This window comes from Acanthopagrus latus, chromosome 24 (assembly GCF_904848185.1).
Source record: "Acanthopagrus latus isolate v.2019 chromosome 24, fAcaLat1.1, whole genome shotgun sequence".
Classification (NCBI taxonomy): Eukaryota; Metazoa; Chordata; class Actinopteri; order Spariformes; family Sparidae; genus Acanthopagrus; species Acanthopagrus latus.
The window spans coordinates 13,735,581-13,759,394 of record NC_051062.1 but is presented as its reverse complement, the minus strand read 5'-3'; the positions used below and the strand labels follow the sequence as shown (position 1 = coordinate 13,759,394).

The following is a 23,814-nucleotide window of genomic DNA, read 5'->3' as shown; positions in this document are numbered from 1 at the left end:
TACAAGTCAACACAATTTCCACAATTTAATGGAAGAAGTTTCAAATGTAAATGAAGAATCTTTTCAATCAGTTTGAATCATTTTGTACAAAGTTGATGATGAATTTATTACAAGAAGCTGAAAGATTGATGTGACTGTGATCCTGTACAGACTCAACTGTTCAGCACTGACAATGTTTCTGTGACAGGAGGAGACTCTGCACACTAAACACCACACAGACGCACTGAGGAACCAGAACTGGACCTGAAGAGTCCAAATCCGGGATGAAGAGGTTGAGTGAATGTGGTGTTGAAGGTGTGGAGGTGGATCAGTGAGTAAGAGGAGACTCTGTAGAAGGACAGAGTGCCAGCAGGACAGTCCACATACACTGCTACTCTACCAGAGGAGGAGGAAGAGGAGGAGGAGGAGATGACTGTTCTTCTCTTATTGTGCCAGACAGAGAAATGACCATCATCACACTCCAGACTCCAGGACTGATCATCCAGTCCAAACACAATGTCTTTACTGTCTCCTCTCCTTTTGATTCTTCTGTAACTCACTGATACAGAAACTCTTCCTCTCCACTCGACCTCCCAGTAACAACGACCAGTCAGACCAGTTCTACACAGCAGCTGAGGCCACCTGGATTCAAACCTCTCTGGATGATCAGGATATGACAGATCCTCCTCCACACACGTCATCTTCCTGTTGTTGTCAGACAGTTTGATTCTTCTGCTGACTGTGTTTGTGTCGACTGTGAGCTTACAGGAATCTGATGGAGAGAAAAAGACACAACACAGCTGCAGTTATTAATGTGTCATCAGTGTGATGATGACATCACAGATGTGAATGAGTGATGTCACAGTGTTTTGATGAATGACAGTAAAAAGACACTCACACTTCCTCAGACCTGGTGTCAACCATCGGACTCCAGCAGGCTCCACCCTGAAAGGAGGAGGGGGGTCAGAGCAGCACATCCTCTTTCAGCATGCAAACATGGACATGACATGACTCTCATACACAGAAACACAATCTGCCCATCAGGCTGCTTCTCCCTGTTCTCCCTGAACCTCTTCACCTCTGCCTCTCTCCTCACACACTGAGAGTGAGCCACAGGATGTTGGTGTGTGTGAAAGAGGACGACAACATCTGAGAACACACACAAACCTCTTGTTGGATTTATCACGTCCTCTTTATTTTATTGGATGTTGTTGCTGTTTCCTGTGGGCGACCTGACGCTTGCTGTTTGATCCAATGTCAACTTGTGCTCATGTTTCTATATTATAGGACTTTTGGATTTGGACGTCAGAACTTTTGAGGTCCGATTCCTGTTTGAAGCTTGGAGGGCTTTTCTGAATCTCAGCTGCACAGTCTGCTTTTTGTTCTTGCTGTGTTTCTGCTGCTTTGTTTTACTGTGCAAAGACACAAATACAATTTATACGTAATAAATCAATCAGAAAACATTGGACGTTGGTTCCCGACCTCTGACACAAAACCAAGTGACAGAGACTCCCAGACTGTTTCCCTCCAGAACCTCACAAGTGTCACTGAAGCTGTTTGTGATAGAAACAGTTTCATGGTTTCATGTGTTGACATGTTCATGTGACTATAGTTTGGTGCTGGATTGATATCTGATGTATATTACAGCAGTAACAGTTACTGTGAGGAGAACTTCATGTCATGTTTGAGGCCATTTAAATTTTATATCAGAATATTTTAGGGCTGCGACAAACCTATTTAAACAATTATGAAAATAGTTTCTGACCAGTTTCATGGTGGATTAACTGGTTTACGTTACAATACAGGCGCTGTGGCACAGAGCGAGCTGCTTCACTTCATAGTCAAAGACAAAGAGAGGAAGATACGTTAGGAAAACACATTCAGTGCAACAGGTCTGGTTTCCTAAGGAGAACAGCAGTAAGTGAAACAGGAAGCTACTCAGAGTTGTACCGTCTCCTTTCTGAATCGGCTCCGTTACACATCTGCAACATATCGGAGGCCACGGAGGCGACAGAAACTAGAAACGCTGCAGAAGAGAAAAGTGTTCGAGCCAAGTCATCAAAAGTTTGGCAGCACTTTATATTAAAGTGTTGAAAGAAAACAGCTCCAAGATGTGCAGAGCTGATCTCACATGGCCCGGTAGCACCACATCACTGAGACCTGAAGAGAAAGCAGGTCGGAGCCACTACGGGTGAAGGAGACTCGGCACGGTGACTTAGTGAAGGTTTCAAACCCAGAACCTGTCTCCACTGATCCGTAGTGTCTGTCCCTTCAGTCACTTATTGTTCAGTGTGTTAATGAGCAGCAGGATTTGTTTGTTGGACAGGCTGACTGACAAAAGTTTGGACAGGATGAACTTTTGGACCTGATCCACTTCATCCATTAGTAAACCTGATGTTCCTGCAAACACAAGATTAGGGCCCGGCTACATTACAGGTTTCAATTTAACAACCAACGTTTAAGACAGAAACAGCTTCCGTCTGTGCTCTCAGGTCTGTGATGGATCAGTGTCGCCCCCTGGTGGGTAATTAGCTGAAGTACGCTCAGAGACACTGGAGGACATCAGAGGAGGTTTTAGAATATTTCATGTCGTAGTCAGAGATCGTCTGAAGTGAAGTCTTTATTTCTTCACATAGAAACTTGAGCACATCTGTTCTGTTAAAATATATATTACATGTCCTGTTTATTCTCACTGCATGGCTCAGGCTGCATTCACAATGTACATTTATCTTTTTATTTACTTTTCTAAATTCAAAATGTCTTTATTGGCACGATGTCACACAAACATGTGGCCAAAGCAAGAAAAGAAGAAGAACACTGTAGTGTAAAGACTAGTACAGTAGATGAAAACACAACATAGATATAAGTGTAACCAAAGCTGACAATAACAGCACAACACTAAATAATAAGTGTCATCACATATAACATGAACAACTGTCAGCTGACTGTCACTCACTGTCCCTCAGTTTGTGGCAGCAAAACATAGACTGCTGCTGGATCACAGCTCTTTGGGTTCTCCACTAGTAGAACTGTTCATGTTTCTTCATCTACTGGCTCAACAAACCCTCTGTAATCTATTACATGTTTAACATGTAATCTATTACATCTTTAACATGTAATCTGTTACATGTTTAACATGTCATCTATTACATGTTTAACATGTCATCTATTACATGTTGAACATGTAATCTATTACAGGTTTAACATGTAATCTATTACATGTTGAACATGTAATCTGTTACATGTTTAACGTGTTTTCTCTAATATGTTTCTACTTCTACATGTTGCGAGGAAGTGCTGCTCTGTTGTTGTTGTGTTTTATTGTACAGGCCTGATGTGTATTTGCTCTTTACATCAACAACAGTGACAACAATGCTAGTCACATTCAAGGTTAGAATGGCAAGTGTACGGAGCAACTTGGTCATTTTACTTATTGTCATCGTGGTAAAGAAGATAAATTGGCAGGAAAACAATCAGGAGCTCCCAGACCAAATTTAAACATCTAACAAGTTTCTACCAAGAGGGGAAATCGTATAGCGAGGCCCATATTGTTCATGCAGTGTTGAACAATTTCAATGCATTACCTCTTTGGAATTTGTATTTGGAATTTTAAAAAAACTACTATAAATAAATACATATTTTTTTGACTTATATGTAGTCCCCTTTGTAATTAATGGTAAAGCAAGCGCATCCGTCCATGTTCACAGATTCTCTCTGTGACTCTTCATTTGTAGAGCCAAGATCATTTTATTTGCTGAACACTCCTGGATGTAACTTTTCCCTGTAGCTGTTACATTTGGTATTGCTATGTAAGTTGACAAGAAAATAAAAATATATGGCAATTGACTTGCTGCCTATTAACTTTCCCATTGAACGGGTCACCTCAGTCATCATCAGAACAGTTGCCCCCCCTGAGAAATTTGTCAGGAGCTGCCACTGTTCAGTGATTAAATTAATTTATGTGTCACAGAAATCTTTTGAATTTAAGTATTTTCTGATCAGACATCTGACACAGAGAGTCTATTGTTATTATTAATATCATAACACAGCAGTGACATGGTGGAGATAAGATTTAATGTTAATCTTTTGATGACCCTTTTAATCAGTGTGCAGTGTGAAGTAGTTTAGATGAGCGGTTCATCAAGCAGCAAAACCAGAGGCCAAGAAATCAGACAGGCACATTTTGAACAGGCACTAAACTAGTCTGAAGAAAGAGGTGAAACTTTAGTGTTTGTGCTAAAACCATCCTGGTCGCTGATCTTCATCTCTTCTTCTTATCTTCCTCTCTTCACTCGTAACCAGAGGTGGGGGACTCGCCACATGACTTGACTCGAGTTGGACTCGAGTCACAAATTTGAGGACTTGAGACTTACTTGACTAATACCGATGAAAGACTCGACCTGACTTTGACTTGGCATTCATAACTTGAGACTTGACTTAGAATTGACACAGATGACTGGAAAGTCTCGGCTTTTCTTTCTTTCTTTTTTTGTGTGCATATTGAGCCCTCAGCCACTGTATGACATGGTGCATGCAGTGATTTTGGCCGTCGTCTTGGTTAAAGCGTGTGTGTTTCAGATATAGTGTCTTCAGTGCGCACAAAGCCATTATTTTAAATGTAGCTGCGCATTATGCGCGCTCACAAACCAACAGGACACCGTACCGGCACACATTCGGTGCGACACGCTTGTTTTTTCGTGCACGTCTGCGGTGGACCTGCTTCTCCCTCAGGTGTTGTGTCTGTGTCTCTCCTGCTGTTTCCCACAGAGCTCTGCCCCGTTTGAAATGAGAAGTGTCTGTATGTGTAAAGACGTCGCCTCCGAGATGTAGGATGTGTTTTATAGAAGAGAAACACACATTTCAGGACAGAACAGACATGTCCTGTGATTTTCAGCCTCCTTTTATAGAGGCAGGGGGGCAATACCTGAGAGGAATATTCTCAGCTGTCAGGATGTGCAGGATGGTACAGTTTCAGGGCTGATATTAATCTAGTCTTATTTTTGTGTTCATGGATTTGTAAAAAATATATAAAATTGATCAACTATGCAATTACATCATATTACTGACGAACCACCCTCTTCTTTTTACTGCGTCTACAGAAATGAAGAATACATTCATACAAACTTCTTGTGACTTGTTTGACCAATGACTTGACTTGACTTGCTTGATTGTGATCACAGTAACTTGGGACTTGCTTGAGACTTGAAGGTTAAGACTTGAGACTTGCTCATGACTTGCACGTATGTGACTTACTCCCATCATCTATTGGCTTGCTGGCAAGCTATGCTGCCTTTTCACCTGACCTGACCAACTGGAGGTGGAGTAAACAAAGCAGACCTCCTGACACTGAACCATCTACAATCCTGATACAGAGTCTCACATCTGTGGCTGCAGCAAAACTCATCATACCTGAGAGTGTCCAGTCTCCAGCCTGGATCCACCAGTCGAGCAGACAGGAGCTTCACTCCTGAGTCTCCTGGATGATTGTAGCTCAGGTCCAGCTCTCTCAGATGGGAGGGGTTGGAGTCCAGAGCTGAGGCCAGAGAAGTACAGCCTTCCTCTGTGATCAGACAGCCTGACAGCCTGCAGACACACAAAAAAACACACATCACACATCAGCTGAGGGTCCTGATGATTCAGTACACATCTGTGTTGAAGGATTTAATGTTATATTCATCCTCTTACTTTTTGCTAATTAAATAATCAGCACTAATGCAGAATATAACTGAAGCTGATGGAAATGCCATTTGTTTTGCAAATATTTGTTCATGAACCAACATGTTGTACAGATTAAAATGATGAACTGATGACGAAACTAGAAGAAAAGTCAGAGGATCACAAAAGTATTTACAGTTCATCCTGAGGGGAGCATGAATGTCTGAACCAAACCTCATGACAATCCATCCAGTGGCTGATGAGATTAGTAAATCGGGACCAAAGTGCAGAATAGACTGACGGACCCACATTTTATATAAAATGCATTCATGCTTCCATCAAGAAGAGATGTAATTATTTTGGTGATCTTCTAACATATGAGAAATATTTTTTCATTATTTTTTTCTGGTCTGGTTTAGACCTGCTCCAACTGTACAGTTAGATGAAATAATGAAATAAAATGATGAATCCTGACCTGAGAGTTTCAAGGACACAGCGTGGACTTTTCAGTTCAGCAGACAGTTGCTTCACTCCTGAATCCTGCAGGTTGTTGTTACTCAGGTCCAGCTCTCTCAGATGGGAGGGGTTGGAGTCCAGAGCTGAGGCCAGAGAAGTACAGCCTTCCTCTGTGATCAGACAGCCTGACAGCCTGCAGACACACAAAACAACACACATCACACATCAGCTGAGGGTCCTGATGATTCAGTACACAAGAGTGTAACTGATCTGATTGAAATGCCATTAGTTTTCCAAATATCTGGTCATGAATCAACATATTGTACAGATAAAATGATGAACTGATGATGGCATCAGATGAAAAGTCAGAGGATCACTAAAGTAACAACAGTTGATCCTGAGGGGAGCATGAGTGTCTGAACCAAAACTCATAATAATCCAGACAGTGGTTGTTGAGATTAGTTAATAGGAATAGACTACAGAATAGAACAGAATAGACTGACGGACCCACATTTTATATAAAATGCATTCATGCTTCCATCAGGAAGAGATGCAATAATTTTGGTGATCTTCTGACATATGAGAAATATTTTTTCATTATTTTTTTCTGGTCTGGTTTAGACCTGCTCCAATTGTACAGTTAGATGAAATGATTAAATAAAATAATGAATCCTGACCTGAGAGTTTCAAGGACACAGTGTGGACTCTTCAATTCAGCAGAAAGCTGCTTCACTCCTGAATCCTGCAGGTTGTTGTTACTCAGGTCCAGCTCTCTCAGATGGGAGGGGTTGGAGTCCAGAGCTGAGGCCAGAGAAGTACAGCCTTCCTCTGTGATCAGACAGCCTGACAGCCTGCAGACACACAAAACAACACACATCAGCTGAGGGTCCTGATGATTCAGTGCACATCTGTGTTTAAGTGTTTAATGTTTAATATATTCATCTTCTTATTTTTCACTAATTAATTAATCAGCGCTAAAAACAGAGTATAACTGAAGCTGGTGTAAATGCCATTAGTTTTGCAAATATTTGTTCATGAACCAACATGTTGTTCAGATTAAAATTATGACCTGATGATGGAGCTAGAAGAAAAGTCAGAGGATCACCAAAGTATGTACAGTTCATCCTGAGGGGAGCGTGAATGTCTGAACCAAAACTCATAATAATCCATCCAGTGGTTGTTGAGATTAGTAAATCGGGACCAGAGTGCAGAATAGACTGACGGACCCACATTTTATATAAAATGCATTCATGCATCCATCAGGATGAATTGTAACTATTTTGGTGATCTTCTGACATATGAGACAGATTTTATATTTTCAATTATTTTTTTACCATGTCTGGTTTAGACCTGCTCCAATTGTACAGTTACAAGAAATAATGAAATAAAATAATGAATCCTGACCTGAGAGTTTCAAGGACACAGTGTGGACTCTTCAGTTCAGCAGAAAGTCGCTTCACTCCTGAATCCTGCAGGTTGTTGTTACTCAGGTCCAGCTCTCTCAGACTAGAGGACTGGGAGCTGAGAACTGAGGACAGAGCTTCACAGCTTCTCTCTGAGAGGTTACAGCCACTCAGTCTGGATAAAGAATAATTAAGAAAATTATTTCTATTTGGGTCAATAACAGCACATTTAATGCATAATGAAAAAAACGTCTCCACACTTACAGAGCTTTGTTGGAGGCTTTGACCACTGGCAGCAGCCTCAGAAGAGCCTCCTCTGAAGCAGAGTATTTCTTCAGGTCAAACACGTCCAGATCTTCTTCTGATGACAGTAAGATGAAGACCAGAGCTGACCACTGAGCAGTAGACAGAGTACCTGTGGAGAGACGTCCTGAACTCAGGTACTGTTGGATCTCCTCCACTAGAGAACGATCGTTCAGTTCATTCAGACAGTGGAACAGATTGATGCTTCTCTCTGCAGACAGATTCTCACTGATCTTCTTCTTCATGTACTCGACTGTTTCTTGATTGGTCTGTGAAATACTTCCTGTCAGTGTCAGCAGACCTTTAAGGAGAGTCTGATTGGTCTGCAGTGAAAGACCCAGGAGGAAACGAAGGAACAAGTCCAGGTGTCCATTTGGACTCTGTAAGGCCTCGTCCACAGCACTCTGGTAGAGACGTTTCTCTGCAGATCGACGGCCTTTTGTTTGTTTGTTTGTTGCCAGCAGATTGACTCCAGAGTTGATGAACATCAGATGGACATGAAGAGCAGCCAGAAACTCCTGAACACTCAGATGGATGAAGCAGAACACCTTGTCCTGGTACAGTCCTCTCTCCTCTTTAAAGATCTGTGTGAAAACTCCTGAGTACACTGAGGCTGCTGTGATATCGATGCCACACTCTGTCAGGTCTGATTCATAGAAGATCAGGTTTCCTTTCTGCAGCTGTTCAAAAGCCAGTTTTCCCAGAGACTCAATCATCTTCCTGCTCTCTGGAGTCCAGTGTGGATCTGTCTCAGTTCCTCCATCATACTTGACCTTCTTCACTTTGGCCTGAACCACCAGGAAGTGGATGTACATCTCAGTCAGGGTCTTGGGCAGCTCTCCTCCCTCTCTGGTCTTCAACACATCCTCCAGAACTGTAGCAGTGATCCAGCAGAAGACTGGGATGTGGCACATGATGTGGAGGCTTCGTGATGTCTTGATGTGGGAGATGATTCTGCTGGCCTGCTCCTCGTCTCTGAATCTCTTCCTGAAGTACTCCTCCTTCTGTGGGTCAGTGAACCCTCTGACCTCTGTCACCATGTCAACACACCCAGGAGGGATCTGATTGGCTGCTGCAGGTCGTGTGGTTATCCAGAGGCGAGCAGAGGGAAGCAGTTTCCCCCTGATGAGGTTTGTCAGCAGCACATCCACTGAGGTGGACTCTCTAACATCAGTCAGGATCTCAGTGTTGTGGAAGTCCAGAGGAAGTCGACACTCATCCAGACCGTCAAAGATGAAAACAACCTGGAACTCTTCAAAGCTGCAGATTTCTTTGGTTTCAGTGAAGAAGTGATGAACAAGTTCCACCAAGCTGAACTTTTTCTCTCTCAGCACATTCAGCTCTCTGAAAGTGAATGGAAATGTGAACTGTATGTCCTGGTTGGCTTTGTCTTCAGCCCAGTCCAGAGTGAACTTCTGTGTTAAGACTGTTTTCCCGATGCCAGCCACTCCCTTTGTCATCACTGTTCTGATTGGTTCGTCTCTTCCAGGTGAGACTTTAAAGATGTCTTCTTGTCTGATTGTTGTTTCTGGTCTGTGTGGTTTCCTGGATGCTGTTTCAATCTGTCTGACCTCATGTTCATCATTGACCTCTGCAGTCCCTCCCTCTGTGATGTAGAGCTCTGTGTAGATCTGATTCAGAAGGGTTGGGTTTCCTGCTTTAGCGATCCCCTCAAAAACACACTGGAACTTCTTCTGAAGGTTAGATTTGAGTTCACGCTGACAAACTGCAGAATGACTTTCTAAAGAAACACACAACAAACAAGTTCATGAAGTTATTTATAAAGACAATAACACAATTTCATTCCCCTAAAGATTGTATATTTAAACAGGTTTATCATCATCATACTTCAGTAATCGTCTCATTGATCCATCACATTAAATCTTTAGAGAAATCCTCTTACTGCTCTGCAGACAGTCAGCCAGCTCCTCCTGCTTCATTCTCCTCAGGAAGTGAAGTGTGATCTTCAGAAATGCCTCTCTGCTGCTCCTCCTCTGCTCTTCATCCTCACCGTCCAACACCTCCTCATCCTCCCTCTGACTCTCTGAGCATTCTGGGTAATCTGAACTCAGAACCTTCTGGACCTTCTTCAGCTCGTTCTTCACAAAAGTGACAATGTTCTCCTCCAGCAGCTGAAACAGAATATCATGTGAATGACAACATTTAACATCAGATCCATGTTGGACAGATTCACCACTGGTCTGTAAAGTGCAGCATGGAGATTATTGTGAACAGACTGGATGTAAAAGTAGTTGTTGTTCATGTACAGACCATAAATATGGAGTCCAGGTGTGTCTGATGCTGCTGGACAGACGGACCTCTGGGAACCTCTGAGCTCTCCTGGTCGACTCTGTGGAGGAATCATGAAGAATCAGTCACATTGTGTCTGTCCACTCGGAGACAAACTTGCTGCAGTGTTTGGGTGTTTGAATGGAAAGTCTGTGAACCTCAGATCAACTACAGCAGCTGATTTAACAGTTGAGGGCACTTGAAGAAAAGACAGGAGGAGTCGGCTGCTAACACATACTGTCAAAACTGAGACTGAGCTCAGATCAGCTGAGTCAAAGTGAGAATAACATCTACAAACTGTTTTACTGCAGGTTTCACAAACAAACACTATATGACAGAGGTGGGGGACTCCAGTCACATGACTTGACTCGAGTCAGACTCGAGTCGCAGATTTGATGACTTGAGACTTACTTGACTAACACTGATGAAAGACTCGACTTGACTTTGACTTGGCATTCATAACTTGAGACTTGACTTAGACTTGACACAGATGACTTGAAAGTCTTGGCTTTTCTTTCTTTTTTTATTTTGCGCATATTGAGACTGTATGACGTGGTGCATGCAGTGATTTTGGCCGCCGTCTTGGTTAAAGCGTTTGTGTGTGTTTCAGATAAAGCGTCTTCAGTGCACACAAAGCCATTATTTGAAATGTAGGCGCCCAACCCAACACGACACCGTACCGGCACACATTCGGTGCGACACACTTGTTTTTTCGTGCACGTCTGCGGCGGACCTGCTTCTCCCTCAGGTGTTGTGTCTGTGTCTCTCCTGCTGTTTCTCACAGAGCTCTGCCCTGTTTGAAGGGAGAAGTGTCTGTATGTGTAAAGGAGTTCCCTCTGAGGGGGGGGCAATGTCTGAGAGTAATATTCTCAGCTGTCAGGATGTGCAGTATGATAGAGTTCCAGGGTTGATATTAATCTAATATATTAAACTAATAATTATTCAGTCCCCGCCTCCAGCAGCTGGAAGCGCCTCACCCACGACCTCGCTTGAGGGTCAGAGGATGACACGCCGCAGAAACCCCATCGGAGCTGTGGAGGCAGGTAGCTGATTTCTGATGCACCGCTCTATCAGAGGGGGTTAAGACAGGATGTGTGTGCATCTAAAGTGTCCGGTAGTGCCGTCGCAGTGCAGGAAAGCATCTGCATGCCAGAAAGCAGTGACAGCTGTGATGCGGTTCTTGCATGGGTGGTTGGGGTCAGGCCAGGGTGGCCAATAAGGTGGCCAGGATTCAGGGTGAGGTGGCCACGGCCACCCCACCGCCATTGATCCTGAGAGTAGTCAATACATTATGTATTCAGAAAAAGGAACCAAAACAATCAGACCTCTGTGGCAGCTGCAGGACTGAGAAAAAGCTGACCAATCCGTGCTATTCGGCCCGAACAGAAAAAACTCAGATGCCTTCGTGTCTTGTTCAGCCTGCGCCCCCTCTGTCCCTCCCTTCTCCACGCGTGCACACGTCACGTTTCACTGATGCCAGAAATATTCAGCTCACTCCTTCTCCCTGCTGATGCACGTTCAAGTTTGTGGGGGCGTGGCTTTGGACGGAGCACTGACTTCCAATCTTGCTAGCTGTCCAGGAATGTAGACCCTAGCTTTAACTTGCTACACCACCGCTTCTGTAGCGGAGAGACAATCACAACAATGCGGCTGCAAGCAAAGTTCGTTCCCTAAAAGTCTCGTCAGTAGTTTAGTTTTGTGGCATCATACTTCGAACAAACCATGGTTCATTTATCTGGACAATTGTGAGAATATAAATGTACTAAAGAAGAATGATGCTGAAAAAAACAACAATTTTAAACAAATGTCTCTGAATAACTAACAGAAAACATGAATCCAGTGTTGGGGAGATGCAAACTACATGTAGTTGAACTACATAGCTTAACTACAATTTGCTGTAACTTGCTGCTAGTTAAACTACATTCATATTTTGTGTTGCATCAAGTATTTCAACTACTTTTTCGGTCATTTTTTGTAGTTTAACTACTCAATTTACAAACTAAAATTTTGGCCAATAACATGAAATATTTTTTATTTAAAAAAGAACTACAGAACATAAAATCTTATTCTATTTTTCCTTGAAAAAGGCATGAAACATGTCATGACATGCCAAGCCAACGCTGCCTCTGATTGGCTCGCCCTGGCAGCTCTCAAATACTTCACAGAGTGGGCGGGTCTTTGTGCCAAGGAAGGCAGAGCTCATATGGCACAATCACATCATGGACAACCCTCCGCTTCCCCTGACGCGCCCCCGAACGCACCAACCCAACCACGGCCATATTGCACATGTACATGTTGGATGTAGATGCATCTACAGAAACGACCTGCGTGTTTACATGTTCACAGCACTGCAAGCTGAAAACAACAATAATTTTAACTTTTTTTGAAATTTTCCTCTTGAGTTGAAAAACATCTTTCTCCACAGTTAAAACATGAATCAGTCACATATTAATGTTATTAACAGCTCACCTCTTTACAGCAGGAGGTTTTTTTCCCTTAAAATCAATGAGGCGACCTTTTGACCGGTCACTCTTGAAGGACACACAGCTGGGCTCAGGTCCATGTCCAGGAATAAACCTTCAGAGAATATTGGACCAAACTAATTCAATTAAGTGAAATGAAGAGTTGAAGACTGGTTCTATTGGGCAGCTTTCTAAAGTGAGAAGATAAATTCAAGTGAAGAAGAACGAAGCTGAAAATAAACATCAGGTTTCAGAAAACATCTTTCATCACAGTTAAAACATGAATCAGTCACATATTAATATTATTAACAGCTCACCTCTTTACAGCAGGAGCTGGTTGTCTATCAAACAAATTAATGAGACTCTTGATGGAAACACAGCTGGGCTCAGGTCCAGGTCCAGGTCCAGGTCCAGGTCCAGGTCCAGTAGAGGCTGGTCTCCTGTTGGACAGAGAAGAAGACCACCAGAGATGTTAATTCACTTTCTAGTCTTCAGACACAGAAGCTTCTGTCCATAAAATAGTGGAAAACATCAGGAATAAACCTTCAGAGAATATTGGACCAAACTAATTCAATAAAGTGAAATGAAGAGTTGAAGACTGGTTCTATTGGGCAGCTTTCTAAAGTGAGAAGATAAATTCAAGTGAAGAAGAACGAAGCTGAAAATAAACATCAGGTTTCAGAAAACATCTTTCTCCACAGTTAAAACATGAATCAGTCACATATTAATGTTATTAACAGCTCACCTCTTTACAGCAGGAGCTGGTTGTCTATCAAACAAATTAATGAGACTCTTGATGGAAACACAGCTGGGCTCAGGTCCAGGTCCAGGTCCTGGTCCTGGTCCAGGTCCAGTGGTTTTAGAGGGAGGGCCTCCCTCCTCTCTGTCCTCACACTGATTCATGCTGCTCATCTCACACACACTTTCATCTGGAGAGGAAACACAAATCATTCATCTGCACATCAACTGAAATCAGCCTTTGGCTCAGAAACACTCTTGAAGGACAAAATGTCTGAAAGTCGACTTCCTCTTCTAACATTTAAACTCAGAGCACATTATTCCACAACTCACTGACTCTATTAATACATATTTCACTAAATGGCTGCTGCAGGACATCAAACCAAAACTAAATCATGTCATTAAATCATTTGTACTCTGTTTTTTACTGTTCTCTACTAATAAAGTTGCTCACAGCAGTGACGTGAAATCTGGAGACAAATGTGAAAATGTCTTGTGACAGAAAAGAGACAGTGGACTGATCCAGGACCTGTCTTCACTGACCTGCAGGAGGGACAGTGATGTCATCAGTCTGAGTTTGACTTCAAAATAAAAGACAATCTCTCATTATGTATTTTAGAATATTTACTTTGAATTTTATTGATGTCATTTCTATATAAACATTATCACATTTTAAAGGGTATAAAAACAGTCACTGTCCTTCTGTTCATGACTGTGGAGACTTTCTGTGCAGCTTGGAGTGTTAAATAACTGATTAAAAACAAATACTGACAAGTTGATTTAACCAAGAGGCAGAAATTGTTCTAATAACCTGTTGTGTTATTATAAAATATGAAAGTCTCAGGTGTGTTCAGGTGGGTTTTGTCTGGAGAGGCTATGACGTCTCTCACTGACGTCACGTCTCCTGTCAGAACATCAGCTGCTGGACTTGGATCAGTCCACTAGATGACGTCATGATGCTGTGGCGGAGTCAACACACACGTTTCTCTGATATCTTTTAATCTAAAAGAGTCAATCTGGTCATCTGTTGTTTATTTAAAACATTTATCTGCAAAGTAAAAATTAGAATCTCTTCCTCTGAGAAGTGATCAGGAGCAGAAATACTCGAGTGACGTAACGGGCCTACTTTAAGTACTAACACTGAGAGCCGACGTGTTCCTGCTGACTGCTGCTCAGTGATGAAGTTCTATTTGTACTAATTAAATAAAGCTTCAGACTCCTGGATGTCCTCTTACTGCCTCCTCATCAGTCCTGGACTGTAAATACAACCACAGATTATTCACCGACACCAACAGCTGCTCTGCAGCCGCGTTTAGTGCGTCAGACAGCGGGAGAGCGGCGGCTCGTCTCGGCCTCCTCCACAGGCTGATTCAGGCAGGAGAAGCTGCCTTCAGTCATCAGTAAGTGGAGCTACACAGTGACAACCACTCTGTGTTCAAACACTGACCAACTAACTCCATTTCAACTCTTATTTCATCTGTTACACTCCGCAGGTATCGACACAAAATGGCGGACGTGTGTCCGGACGCTCCGAGTTTAAACTTGAGAGTTTGGAGAAATAAACAACCGAGCTTCACTTTTTGTTCTGTTTCCGGTGTAACAATGAAAAGTAGAGCTTGTGTTAGCGAGTCCAACATGTTAGATTCATTACATTACCTTCAGCTGGAGGTTCAGACGGTCAATCCAGGTGCGCAACACACCTGAGAGAAAGTGAAAGTAAACTGTGAGGAGTAAACACCCAGCGAGGCGAGTTCAGACTGGGAGTCTTCCTGTTAGACTGAGGGCGCTGCAGCACGACCCACAACCAGCTAACACATGCCGAATTTACAAGAAGGCCCTGAATAAGTTTGTCCCTTTTTTATTGACGTGGACATCAGGTTTAAAATTCACCTGAACTACTCAGGAATTGAACCCACAACCCCAGGGCTACTGATCAGGCATCTATCAGCCTGAGCTACTGGATCTGACTGGTGCTTTTAGTTTCTGTCAGATTTCACTCTTTTGAACCTCAGTACTCAAAAAAATCATTCAAGTTACCGAACTTCCAGCCCTGGTTTCACCTGCTGAGCTAACAGGATGCAACAACCAAAGAGTCTCTCAGAGGTTTTCACTCATTCTGAGCAGGAACTTTATAAAAAAAGTCAGATGCTTTTATTTGAAGAACAGTTTCAGAATTCACGCAAAGTCAAGAATTGAACCTGGAATCTCTGAACTTCATGACAGCACCCTAAACCACTGAGCTACCTGAACATCTACCTCAGGAGAGTTTGATGGAATTAAATTAAAGCTCCCACAGAGGAAGACCGAAGACCACCAGGAGACTGGAGCTGCTGATGAGAGATATTCTTCATTTAGTCAAAGACTTCAGACTCTCTCAAAAGTTTTTACTCCTTCTTCTGAGCAGCAACTTCATGAAGAGTGAGGAGCTTTTATTGGACACATGTCTTCTTTTAAGTTTTCATTTATATGTTTTGGACTTCAAAAGTCACAGAGTCACATGAGAGCAAACTCTTAGTCATGGTTTGAACCCACAACCTTCAGTCTTCACAGAAGCACTTTATCTTCCTGAGCTAATGAGCTGGAGATGGAAGTCTGTTTCTGAGAGGATTTCACTCTTTGTTTTGGACATCAGGTTTATAAAAATCACCTGAACTATCCAGGGACTGAACCTGCAACCTCAGAACTGCGGAGCAGGCCTCTATCAGCCTGAGCTACAGGATCTGACAGATGCACTTTGTTTCTTTTACATTTCACCCTTTTGAACGGCAACATCCCCAGAAAAAAAGTATCAATCAAGCCTTGAACCTACAACCTCAAAACTCTTAATCCAAGTGTCACCCTGCTGAGCTAACAGGACAATGAGAACAAAGAGTCTCTCAGAGTTTTTCACTTGTTCTTCTGAACAGCAACTTTATAAAGAGTCAGGATTCAAACCCACAACCTCCAGACCAGCTCATCAGATACCTGCATGTCCTGCTTTTGACTCTTTTATCTGAAGAACTGTCTTCAAAACTCAGACCGACTCAAGGATCAAACTCACAATCTCAGAACTTCATGACAGTCCTCCAACACACTGAGCTACCTGGACATCAGGTGTCTGAACCTGAACTTAGTTTGTGTTTTATTTTGTGCTTTATTTCTTCAAACTGTGAATGTGCAATTTTTTTTTTTTTTTTTTTGCTGTACTTTGGACGATGGTGCACGGCATTAAATGGTGAAATAGGAACATTTGACTTGACCTGATTTTCATTATTGTCACACTTTGCCTCTAACTTTATTTGTCTAACTGCACGCAATGAACATTATCCAATCAAACAACATCACAGTTTCTCATTAATGTTTTGATGCACTGCAAGAACCAAAATTACCTGTTTTGGTGATAAATGACCCAAAGTGACCCGATCATAGTCATAGAGAAAGGACGTGACATCTGTTAGCTCAGTTGGTAGAGCAGGTGCACCATGGATAGAGGCTTTGTCCTCTGCAGGGGATCCGGGTTCGTGTCCCGGTTTGGGGCCCTTTGCAGTGTGTCACTCGTCCTGTTTCCGGTCATATCTTAAATTAAATTGTCAATAAAGGCCAATACAATACTTTAAATTAAAAGTCAAACCTGCAGTTACTCAGACTTTCCTAAGATTAAAACGCTTTGTGTGAAAATAATCTGCTTTTTTAACAACACGCTGCTTGAGTGTCAATGGTCGTTTTGTCAATAAAGCTCGTTTGAATCCAGGTGAGGCCGTTTGCCCAATCAGAGGTAGAGACGTCACACTTCCGGTCTGTCTCCTATGGCCCCAGTCAGCCAGCAGCTTTCTGTTTGTCCACCGACATGCTGACGGTCGGACGCTTCGTGTGAGCAGCAGATAACTAAAGTAAGTGCTTCATTCATCTGTTCCATGTTTTCACCGGCTGTCTGGATACTTCGCATGTCGCTCCAGCGACAGTAACCGAGCTAACACTGCTGTCCGTGTAGCTAACTAACAGCTAGCTGCCATTAGCTTGTTAGCTCCGCTGTGTTGTGCCGTGAACAAACAGTTTCAGTGAAGAATGATGGCACTCGGAGTGAAATGAAGCGTTTACGTGAACATTTGGACTCACATAATGTTAAATTGAGGGTCAAGAACGCTTCAAATGAAGGTATCCGACGAGCGTTTTCCATGCTAGCTTAGCAACGCTAGCTAACGAGCGTTGATTGAAAGTAACTGAGTGCAGCTGTGCAGCAAGTCTGCATTTAATCAGGTACAAATTAAACTCGTTTGTGTCTAAATCTCAAACAGCCAGCGACGAAATTAACCAGGTTTGAGTTCCTCAGGTACCATATTCTGCTACTTTATTGTTCCACTCTGCTTGTACATTTGATTTAAACACACATAAGTAGGCAAGAGTTGGACTGAAAGTTTATTATTGAAACAGTTGAGTCAACCAGCCTTTTGTCTGTACTAGTTTTCCTGCTGCTTTATGACTGAACATGTAACATTTGTGTTAACCTTGTCGTGTTTTTTCTTTCAGATTCCCTCTATGGCTTCTGGAGCGGGTCCGAGAGCGACGGGCACAGCCGGCAGCGACTTCCAGCACCGGGTCGCTTCACCCGACCAGATGAGGTCCGTTCTTTTTGCTGTTCCAGTCTCATCCCTCAGAGGGAAGTGAGACTGTGAGAAACATCAGATCCACCTGCAGCCAACACTTTTAGTCACTGTCAGTTTGTATGGAGATGCTCATTTTGGCGACTTTTTAGAAGTGAAGTGTTTTGTGCTTAGCTTTAGCATCCAGTGCTAGTACCTGTCTGATATCATGAAATAAAAAAAACCGTATTTGATTCAGTTGTTTTTATTGAGCCACAATGTTGAAATGTGCAGTTTGAGCCTTTTGTCTGATGCATTTCATGGAAATGTGACAAATTAGCTTTTTATTTGATCCAAAATATTGTAGCATTTAAGAGTTGATGTTAATTGTTTAATGACAAAGTGAAATAAAGGTCACAGCTGCCAAAGAACATGAAGTCAAATGAAGTTTATTGTTGTCTGCAGTGAAAACAACTCATGAATACAGAATTGGAGACAAACACAGGAAACAAATTCAGACTTTTAGTGAATTTATTGAAATATGTTACAAGTACCAAATAACTTCCATACACATTAAACATGCTTGAAAAATGTAGAATATAAAACAGCAGCCTTTCACAATAAAATGTAGTTCAGCTGTTTGAACTCCTCGTCTTCTACAGGAACTGAGACCAAGATGGAAAAAGTCTGTTTTCTTTGTTAGAATGATTTTAAAGTAACTTTCAATATGTCAACTATTAATGCATTTCCAAGTACAACACTGTTATACTTGGAAATGCATTAATAGCCGACATATTGAAAGTGAACAAAGAAAACAGACTTTTTCCATCTTGGTCTCAGTTCCTGTAGAAGACGAGGAGTTCAAACAGCTGAACTACTTTTTATTGTGAAAGGCTGCTGTGTTATCTTCTACACATTCTACATTTTAAGCATGTGTAATTGTTAGTGTTTAATGTGTATGGAAGTTATTTGGTGTAAAAGACATGACGGTGAGTTCCCTCTCAGGATCTGACGCACCTGGAAGAAGAAGAAACAAAGTTAAAGTCGACTGTTAGCAACAAGAATCTGACAGATAACAAAGTTAGTTCCTCATCACAGGATGGTTTTCAAACCTTTTTTCACAACTGCTACCTTTTCACCAGCGAGTCCTTCAGGCCTCGTCAGCTGGTTTTCACGTTCCTGGTCCCGGGGTCGGCCCCTCTTCTCATGGTGCAGGGCTGCGTTTCCTCTGAACGTCTGAAACAAATCAAATGCAGACAGAATCAGACAGAAACACTACAGGCTGTAGAAAGTGACACGAGCCAGCTGAGCCTGGTGTCCCACGTACCTGCTGATGGTTATCGCTGTGCAGCTGCTCGCCTGGCAGATCTACTACAGCAAGAAGCTGCTGGACCAGAGGTTCACCTGCACACAGGACCAGAAGAAGAAGTCAGCTCATCTCAGCTTCTGTGAGGACAAAGAGGAGCGACTCCTGTTGTGGAGTAAAAACTCTCCCTATACGGTGAGGCAGTATTATTGTGGAATAAAGCTCACGTGCAGTCAAACGTGGTTTACAACTAGAGTCGACTGTCCAGGTGACGTCTGCTGTGAACAACAACTCATGAATATATAATGTGGAGCAAACTGTTGAATGTGCAGATAAACTAACCCACCACAGATGATCTGTTAGAGTCAAAAGTTCAGGATTTCAGGTTCTGTTCAGTTATTTTATTGAAGATTGAGCGTGATGATTTGGAAACGGTTCATTAGGTTTCCTGTAAAAGAAAACAGAAATAATTAGTAACTAACTCAGACTGGTGACTTTACAAAGGAAATTCATGACTGTAAATTCTAGTTTGATTTAACCAACGTGCTCTTTAGCAACACTGGAAGTGCATCAGACGTGACAGTCGACCATAATGATCATTAAACACCAAGTCATGACATCACTCACCTGAGCAGGTACGCACGCCACACTGAGGAACCAAAGACTGACTGTGTGGCAGCAGCTCAGCTTTATAGGCTGCAGGTGGCTTGATTGGCTGCTGCAGCGGCCGGCCCCCGGAACGTTCCATTTCTGTGGGGGAGTCTGATTCTCTTTGAACAACTGGAGTTCCAACAATCAGTCAGTCAAAGCTTTATTGTCATGCAGTTTCTCCAGGATCAACAAGACAAACACAAACACACAGTCAGAGCTGAATGCTGCTGTCCACCTGTCTGATCAGCAGCTCAGGTGGACTCTCTACAGCTCACAGTTTGATCTCAGGACGCTCGCTGGCTTTTGAAGTCCAGCGCTTAGAAATGAAATCTTGAAAGCGCTCAGAGAAGAGACGTGTCCAGTAAAAGTGTCTGAAGAGCCGGACTCTTTCTGAAGCTGCTGCTCAGAAGAAGGAGTGGAAACCTCTGAGAGACTCTTTGCTTGTTGCTTCCTGTGAACTCAGCAGGTGAAACCAGGGCTGGAGGGGGTCGAGTCTCCTGCCACCTGAACAATGCTGTGACCCTGGACCGCATGCTACAAACATTTTTATACATGTGAATGTCGTAATGCTTCATAATTTATCTTGAAATGGTTTTATTCAAAAACACATGTTGCAACACGAGCAAACATGCTGGCAGTCTGGAACAGGATCAGCTCCCTGGACAACCTGGACTCAGGAAACACACCTGCAGCCAATCACACAGAGGGTCACTGAAACAGAAACATGTATGAGGGTCGTAACAAACCCCCCGTTAAAACTACTGACAACAACTCAGCAGGAAGACCAGGAATCTCAGGATCACCAGCAAAAATAACAAAGGCTCAATAATAAAGTGGCAGAGTGTTGAAAACGCCCGACAGCTTTGTGGTCAGGGACGACTACAGGAACTGGGAGGAGCCGCCCTGAAACTCTGACTTCCAATCAGCTCCCTGGACAACCTGAAGTCCCTCACACACACCTGCAGCCAATCACACAGAGGCTTGTTGGAACACAGACCAACAATAGAAAAAGTGAATAAATGCACCTTCATTCATTCTTCAGATGACTGAGATGTGAACACTGTGACCTGCACAAGTTCAGAGCTTCTCCAGCAGAGCCCCAATATAACTCAGTGGGATGAACTCTTAGAGGTCTAGACTTTGTTTTCAAAGCTTTTCAGAGCGGTGTGCCGTTTAGCTCAGTTGGTAGAGCAGGCGTCTCATGTACAGAGGCTGCGGGTTCGAGTCCCGGCATGGCTCCTCCTGTCTGTCAGACCAAAGGTTGAGTTTTCCACGTCTGCGTCTCTTCACAGAGTCAAATAGAACAAATCCAACATCCTAATGTCTCCGATTGCCAGTCAGATACTGAACCCACCGTACTACAGAGTCCACTTCACATTTGGACCTCTTCTCTGGACGCTGGTGACTTTCAGCTTTTTAATCGGACTATTATAATAATTGAAGCCAAAGGAGACTCGAACCCGCAACCTCCGGACTACTAACCAGGCTTCTATCACACTGAGCTAACAGATCTGACTGACGCTCTTTGTTTCTGTCACATTTCACTGTTTCCACCCACGACCTGAAAACCTGCAGCCCTGGTTTCACCTGCTGAGCTCACAGGAGGACGAGAGCAAAGAGTGCAGTGTGTGTGTGCAGCCACCAGAGGGCGCTCTGCCCCTGCAGATATGTGTTGGGTCTGTTGGTGCTCTGCAGAGAGACAGCATGGAGCAGGAGGAGCTGCCCAAACCAACGAAGAAGAAGCTGGAGGAGGAGGACACACTGGAACGTGTTTTGTTTTGTTTCAATGAAAGTTTTTATTTAACATTTGCAAAAAGTACATTCAGACAGAACAGGCACTGAGTGACAGACATATAAAAAAGGATTTAAAAAAAATCTTAATAAAGAAATAATAGTTGTAATTGAAATAAAATAAATTAGTGTATACAAGGCATTTCTTATTTGGGGGTACGTGAAAACGACTTTAGGTATAATAGTGTGCGCTCACTTTTCTTATTTGGCAACAGTTTCAAGGAATCTTCATTTGTGAAGACATTAAAGTTTGGGAGGGACTTGGAAAATTTACTCTTGTGGATGTGGAATTTACCTATTAAAATCATGAAGTTTACTGTGAAGCAAATTGATTTGTCATTATATTCTGATTGATAGTTTGATGGCATCAGAGACAGAGTTTCACACAGTTTATAAAGTGGCTCCAACTCAACAACTCACTGAACCCGCGTTGCCAGCTGGGAAATGTAGGATTATCGTACCACAGACATCAAATGATCGTATTTGGAGGGAAATTATCGGACAGCCGTCATAACCAAAATAACAAGTTTATTGATGCGCTTTAGTCACTCTAGTGTTGAATAGCGTCTAACAGGCAGAGAGACAAAGAGAAACAGTATTCATGATAACTGACAAGAAAATAAAGATCTGGCTTCACATATTACATTTTATTTTCAGAGCTACAACATGTCTCTGTCCTCAAAAATGACAACAACTCATAAAATCAACAAAAACAGCATTTAACAGCTTATAACTTTAAATAAAGTGCATATATAACCTGCTGTATAATAACCTGGAAAAGAGGGAAGCACAGCAGACAACAGGCCAAGGGCTACATGTGTTTTTACCGAGTGAACCAAAAGTCCAACATCTAATGTGGACAAACACTAAGTGGTGTGTAGCCCTGATCGCCTCGGTCTCCATCAGCTGTCCGGGCTGCGTCACGTCACGTCTCCGCCTTTGGCAGTTTTCTGAATCAAATGAAGAAGAGCGGAGAGCAGACTACTGTTTAGATTAATGACATGTTACATTACATGACAGATGACTAGAACCCTGTTCATCATGTGCATGAAACAGTTCAGGCCATCAGCTGGCTCATTAAATAATGAATGCTGCTTACCTTCAGGTTCAGTCTCCAGCTGTGAGTCCCTGTCTGAGTCTGCTGCACCCTGCTGGGTGGGGGCAGTCCTCTTACTGTTTACATCTCATGTTGTCATGGACCGCAGCATTGTGGTTGTTGGCTTCAAACCGGCACATCCACCTGCCATCTTCACACTCTCTGATGTGTGCATGAGCCCATTAAGGGCGCCTGTGATAAGTCGGTTTGGTGGTTTTGTTTTCATTAGATTTACCTTGGAAAACACACGTTCACAGGATTCTTTCTCTTTGAGTTTTTTGGATTTGCTGTGTTTTTTAATACAGTTCTTTGGGCCACCAGCTCTGTCTTCAGCACCGGCAGACAGCTTTGCTTTCCGAGCCTGCAACAGGTCTCAACCAGCCGGCGAACTGGCTCTCCCGCTCTTTTCTATAGTTTGTAGGCGATGCTGCTCACTTCGACTCTGCCCCGCCGTCTTCTCAGCCTCTCCTCCTCCTCCTCCTTCTCCAGGTTCTCTCAGTTTCTTTTCCGCGCTTCTTCCAGACCGGCTCTGCTTCTTCTTCTCTTCTTTGTTTTTCTTCTTTCCCTCGCTCATGGGGGGCGGGCACAGCGGACTATTCAGCCAATCATGACCGTCGTTCTGAGGCAAACGCATGCACGTCACTCGTAGCTCACATTTAGAAAAGCACGATTGGCTGGAAACTTGTCACATGGAAACAGATGCCTTCAGGGTTCACAAAAAAACTCCGACAGACAACCACACATTCACGGAATGGTCAAATTATCGTATATTTGGCCTTTTTTGGGATTATTGATCGTACATCGTACAGAGGGCAAAATTATCGTACAGATAAGATAATTATCGTTCATCTGGCGACACTGTACTAAACTGACACATTTGTTAAGGGAGTCTGGTGACAGAGAAGTCGCCTATATTGTTCCTGTTTAGTGTCTTTGTAACGTGACATGTTAAGATCAATAACATGTTTCTTCTTTCATAAATGGAGTGTAAATGGTAAAATCAGTGTAAACAGTGTGTTCAAACAGCTGATCAGTGTTGGCAGGTAAGACTTTAGCACTTTAGACACAGAAGCAGACAGGCTGGTACAGACATGCTGCCACAAACTGACACTTTTTACAAGGAGAC

The 23,814-nt window shown here is 42.9% G+C and overlaps 1 protein-coding gene and 2 long non-coding RNA genes across 3 annotated transcripts; 1 reads left to right on the top strand and 2 right to left on the bottom strand.

Moving 5' to 3' along the window:
- On the bottom strand, nucleotides 1-13,529 carry LOC119015291 (NLR family CARD domain-containing protein 3-like). Its single transcript, XM_037091145.1, has 12 exons — nucleotides 13,293-13,529; nucleotides 12,865-12,987; nucleotides 12,555-12,662; nucleotides 10,068-10,146; nucleotides 9,700-9,928; nucleotides 7,758-9,537; nucleotides 7,495-7,668; nucleotides 6,768-6,941; nucleotides 6,110-6,283; nucleotides 5,389-5,562; nucleotides 878-924; nucleotides 1-751 (listed from the first exon to the last, which is right to left on the bottom strand). The coding sequence occupies exons 1-12, from the start codon at nucleotides 13,496-13,498 to the stop codon at nucleotides 204-206; spliced, it is 3,816 nt and encodes a 1,271-aa protein (XP_036947040.1). The 5' UTR covers nucleotides 13,499-13,529; the 3' UTR covers nucleotides 1-203.
- Nucleotides 13,530-17,031: 3,502 nt separating this feature from the next.
- On the top strand, nucleotides 17,032-18,275 carry LOC119015311. Its single transcript, XR_005073279.1, has 2 exons — nucleotides 17,032-17,154; nucleotides 17,792-18,275. It is a non-coding gene; the product is annotated as an uncharacterized LOC119015311 (long non-coding RNA).
- A 3,395-nt stretch (nucleotides 18,276-21,670) lies between these two features.
- On the bottom strand, nucleotides 21,671-23,440 carry LOC119015316. Its single transcript, XR_005073287.1, has 2 exons — nucleotides 22,692-23,440; nucleotides 21,671-22,542 (listed from the first exon to the last, which is right to left on the bottom strand). It is a non-coding gene; the product is annotated as an uncharacterized LOC119015316 (long non-coding RNA).
- Between the last annotated feature and the right edge of the window lie 374 nt (nucleotides 23,441-23,814).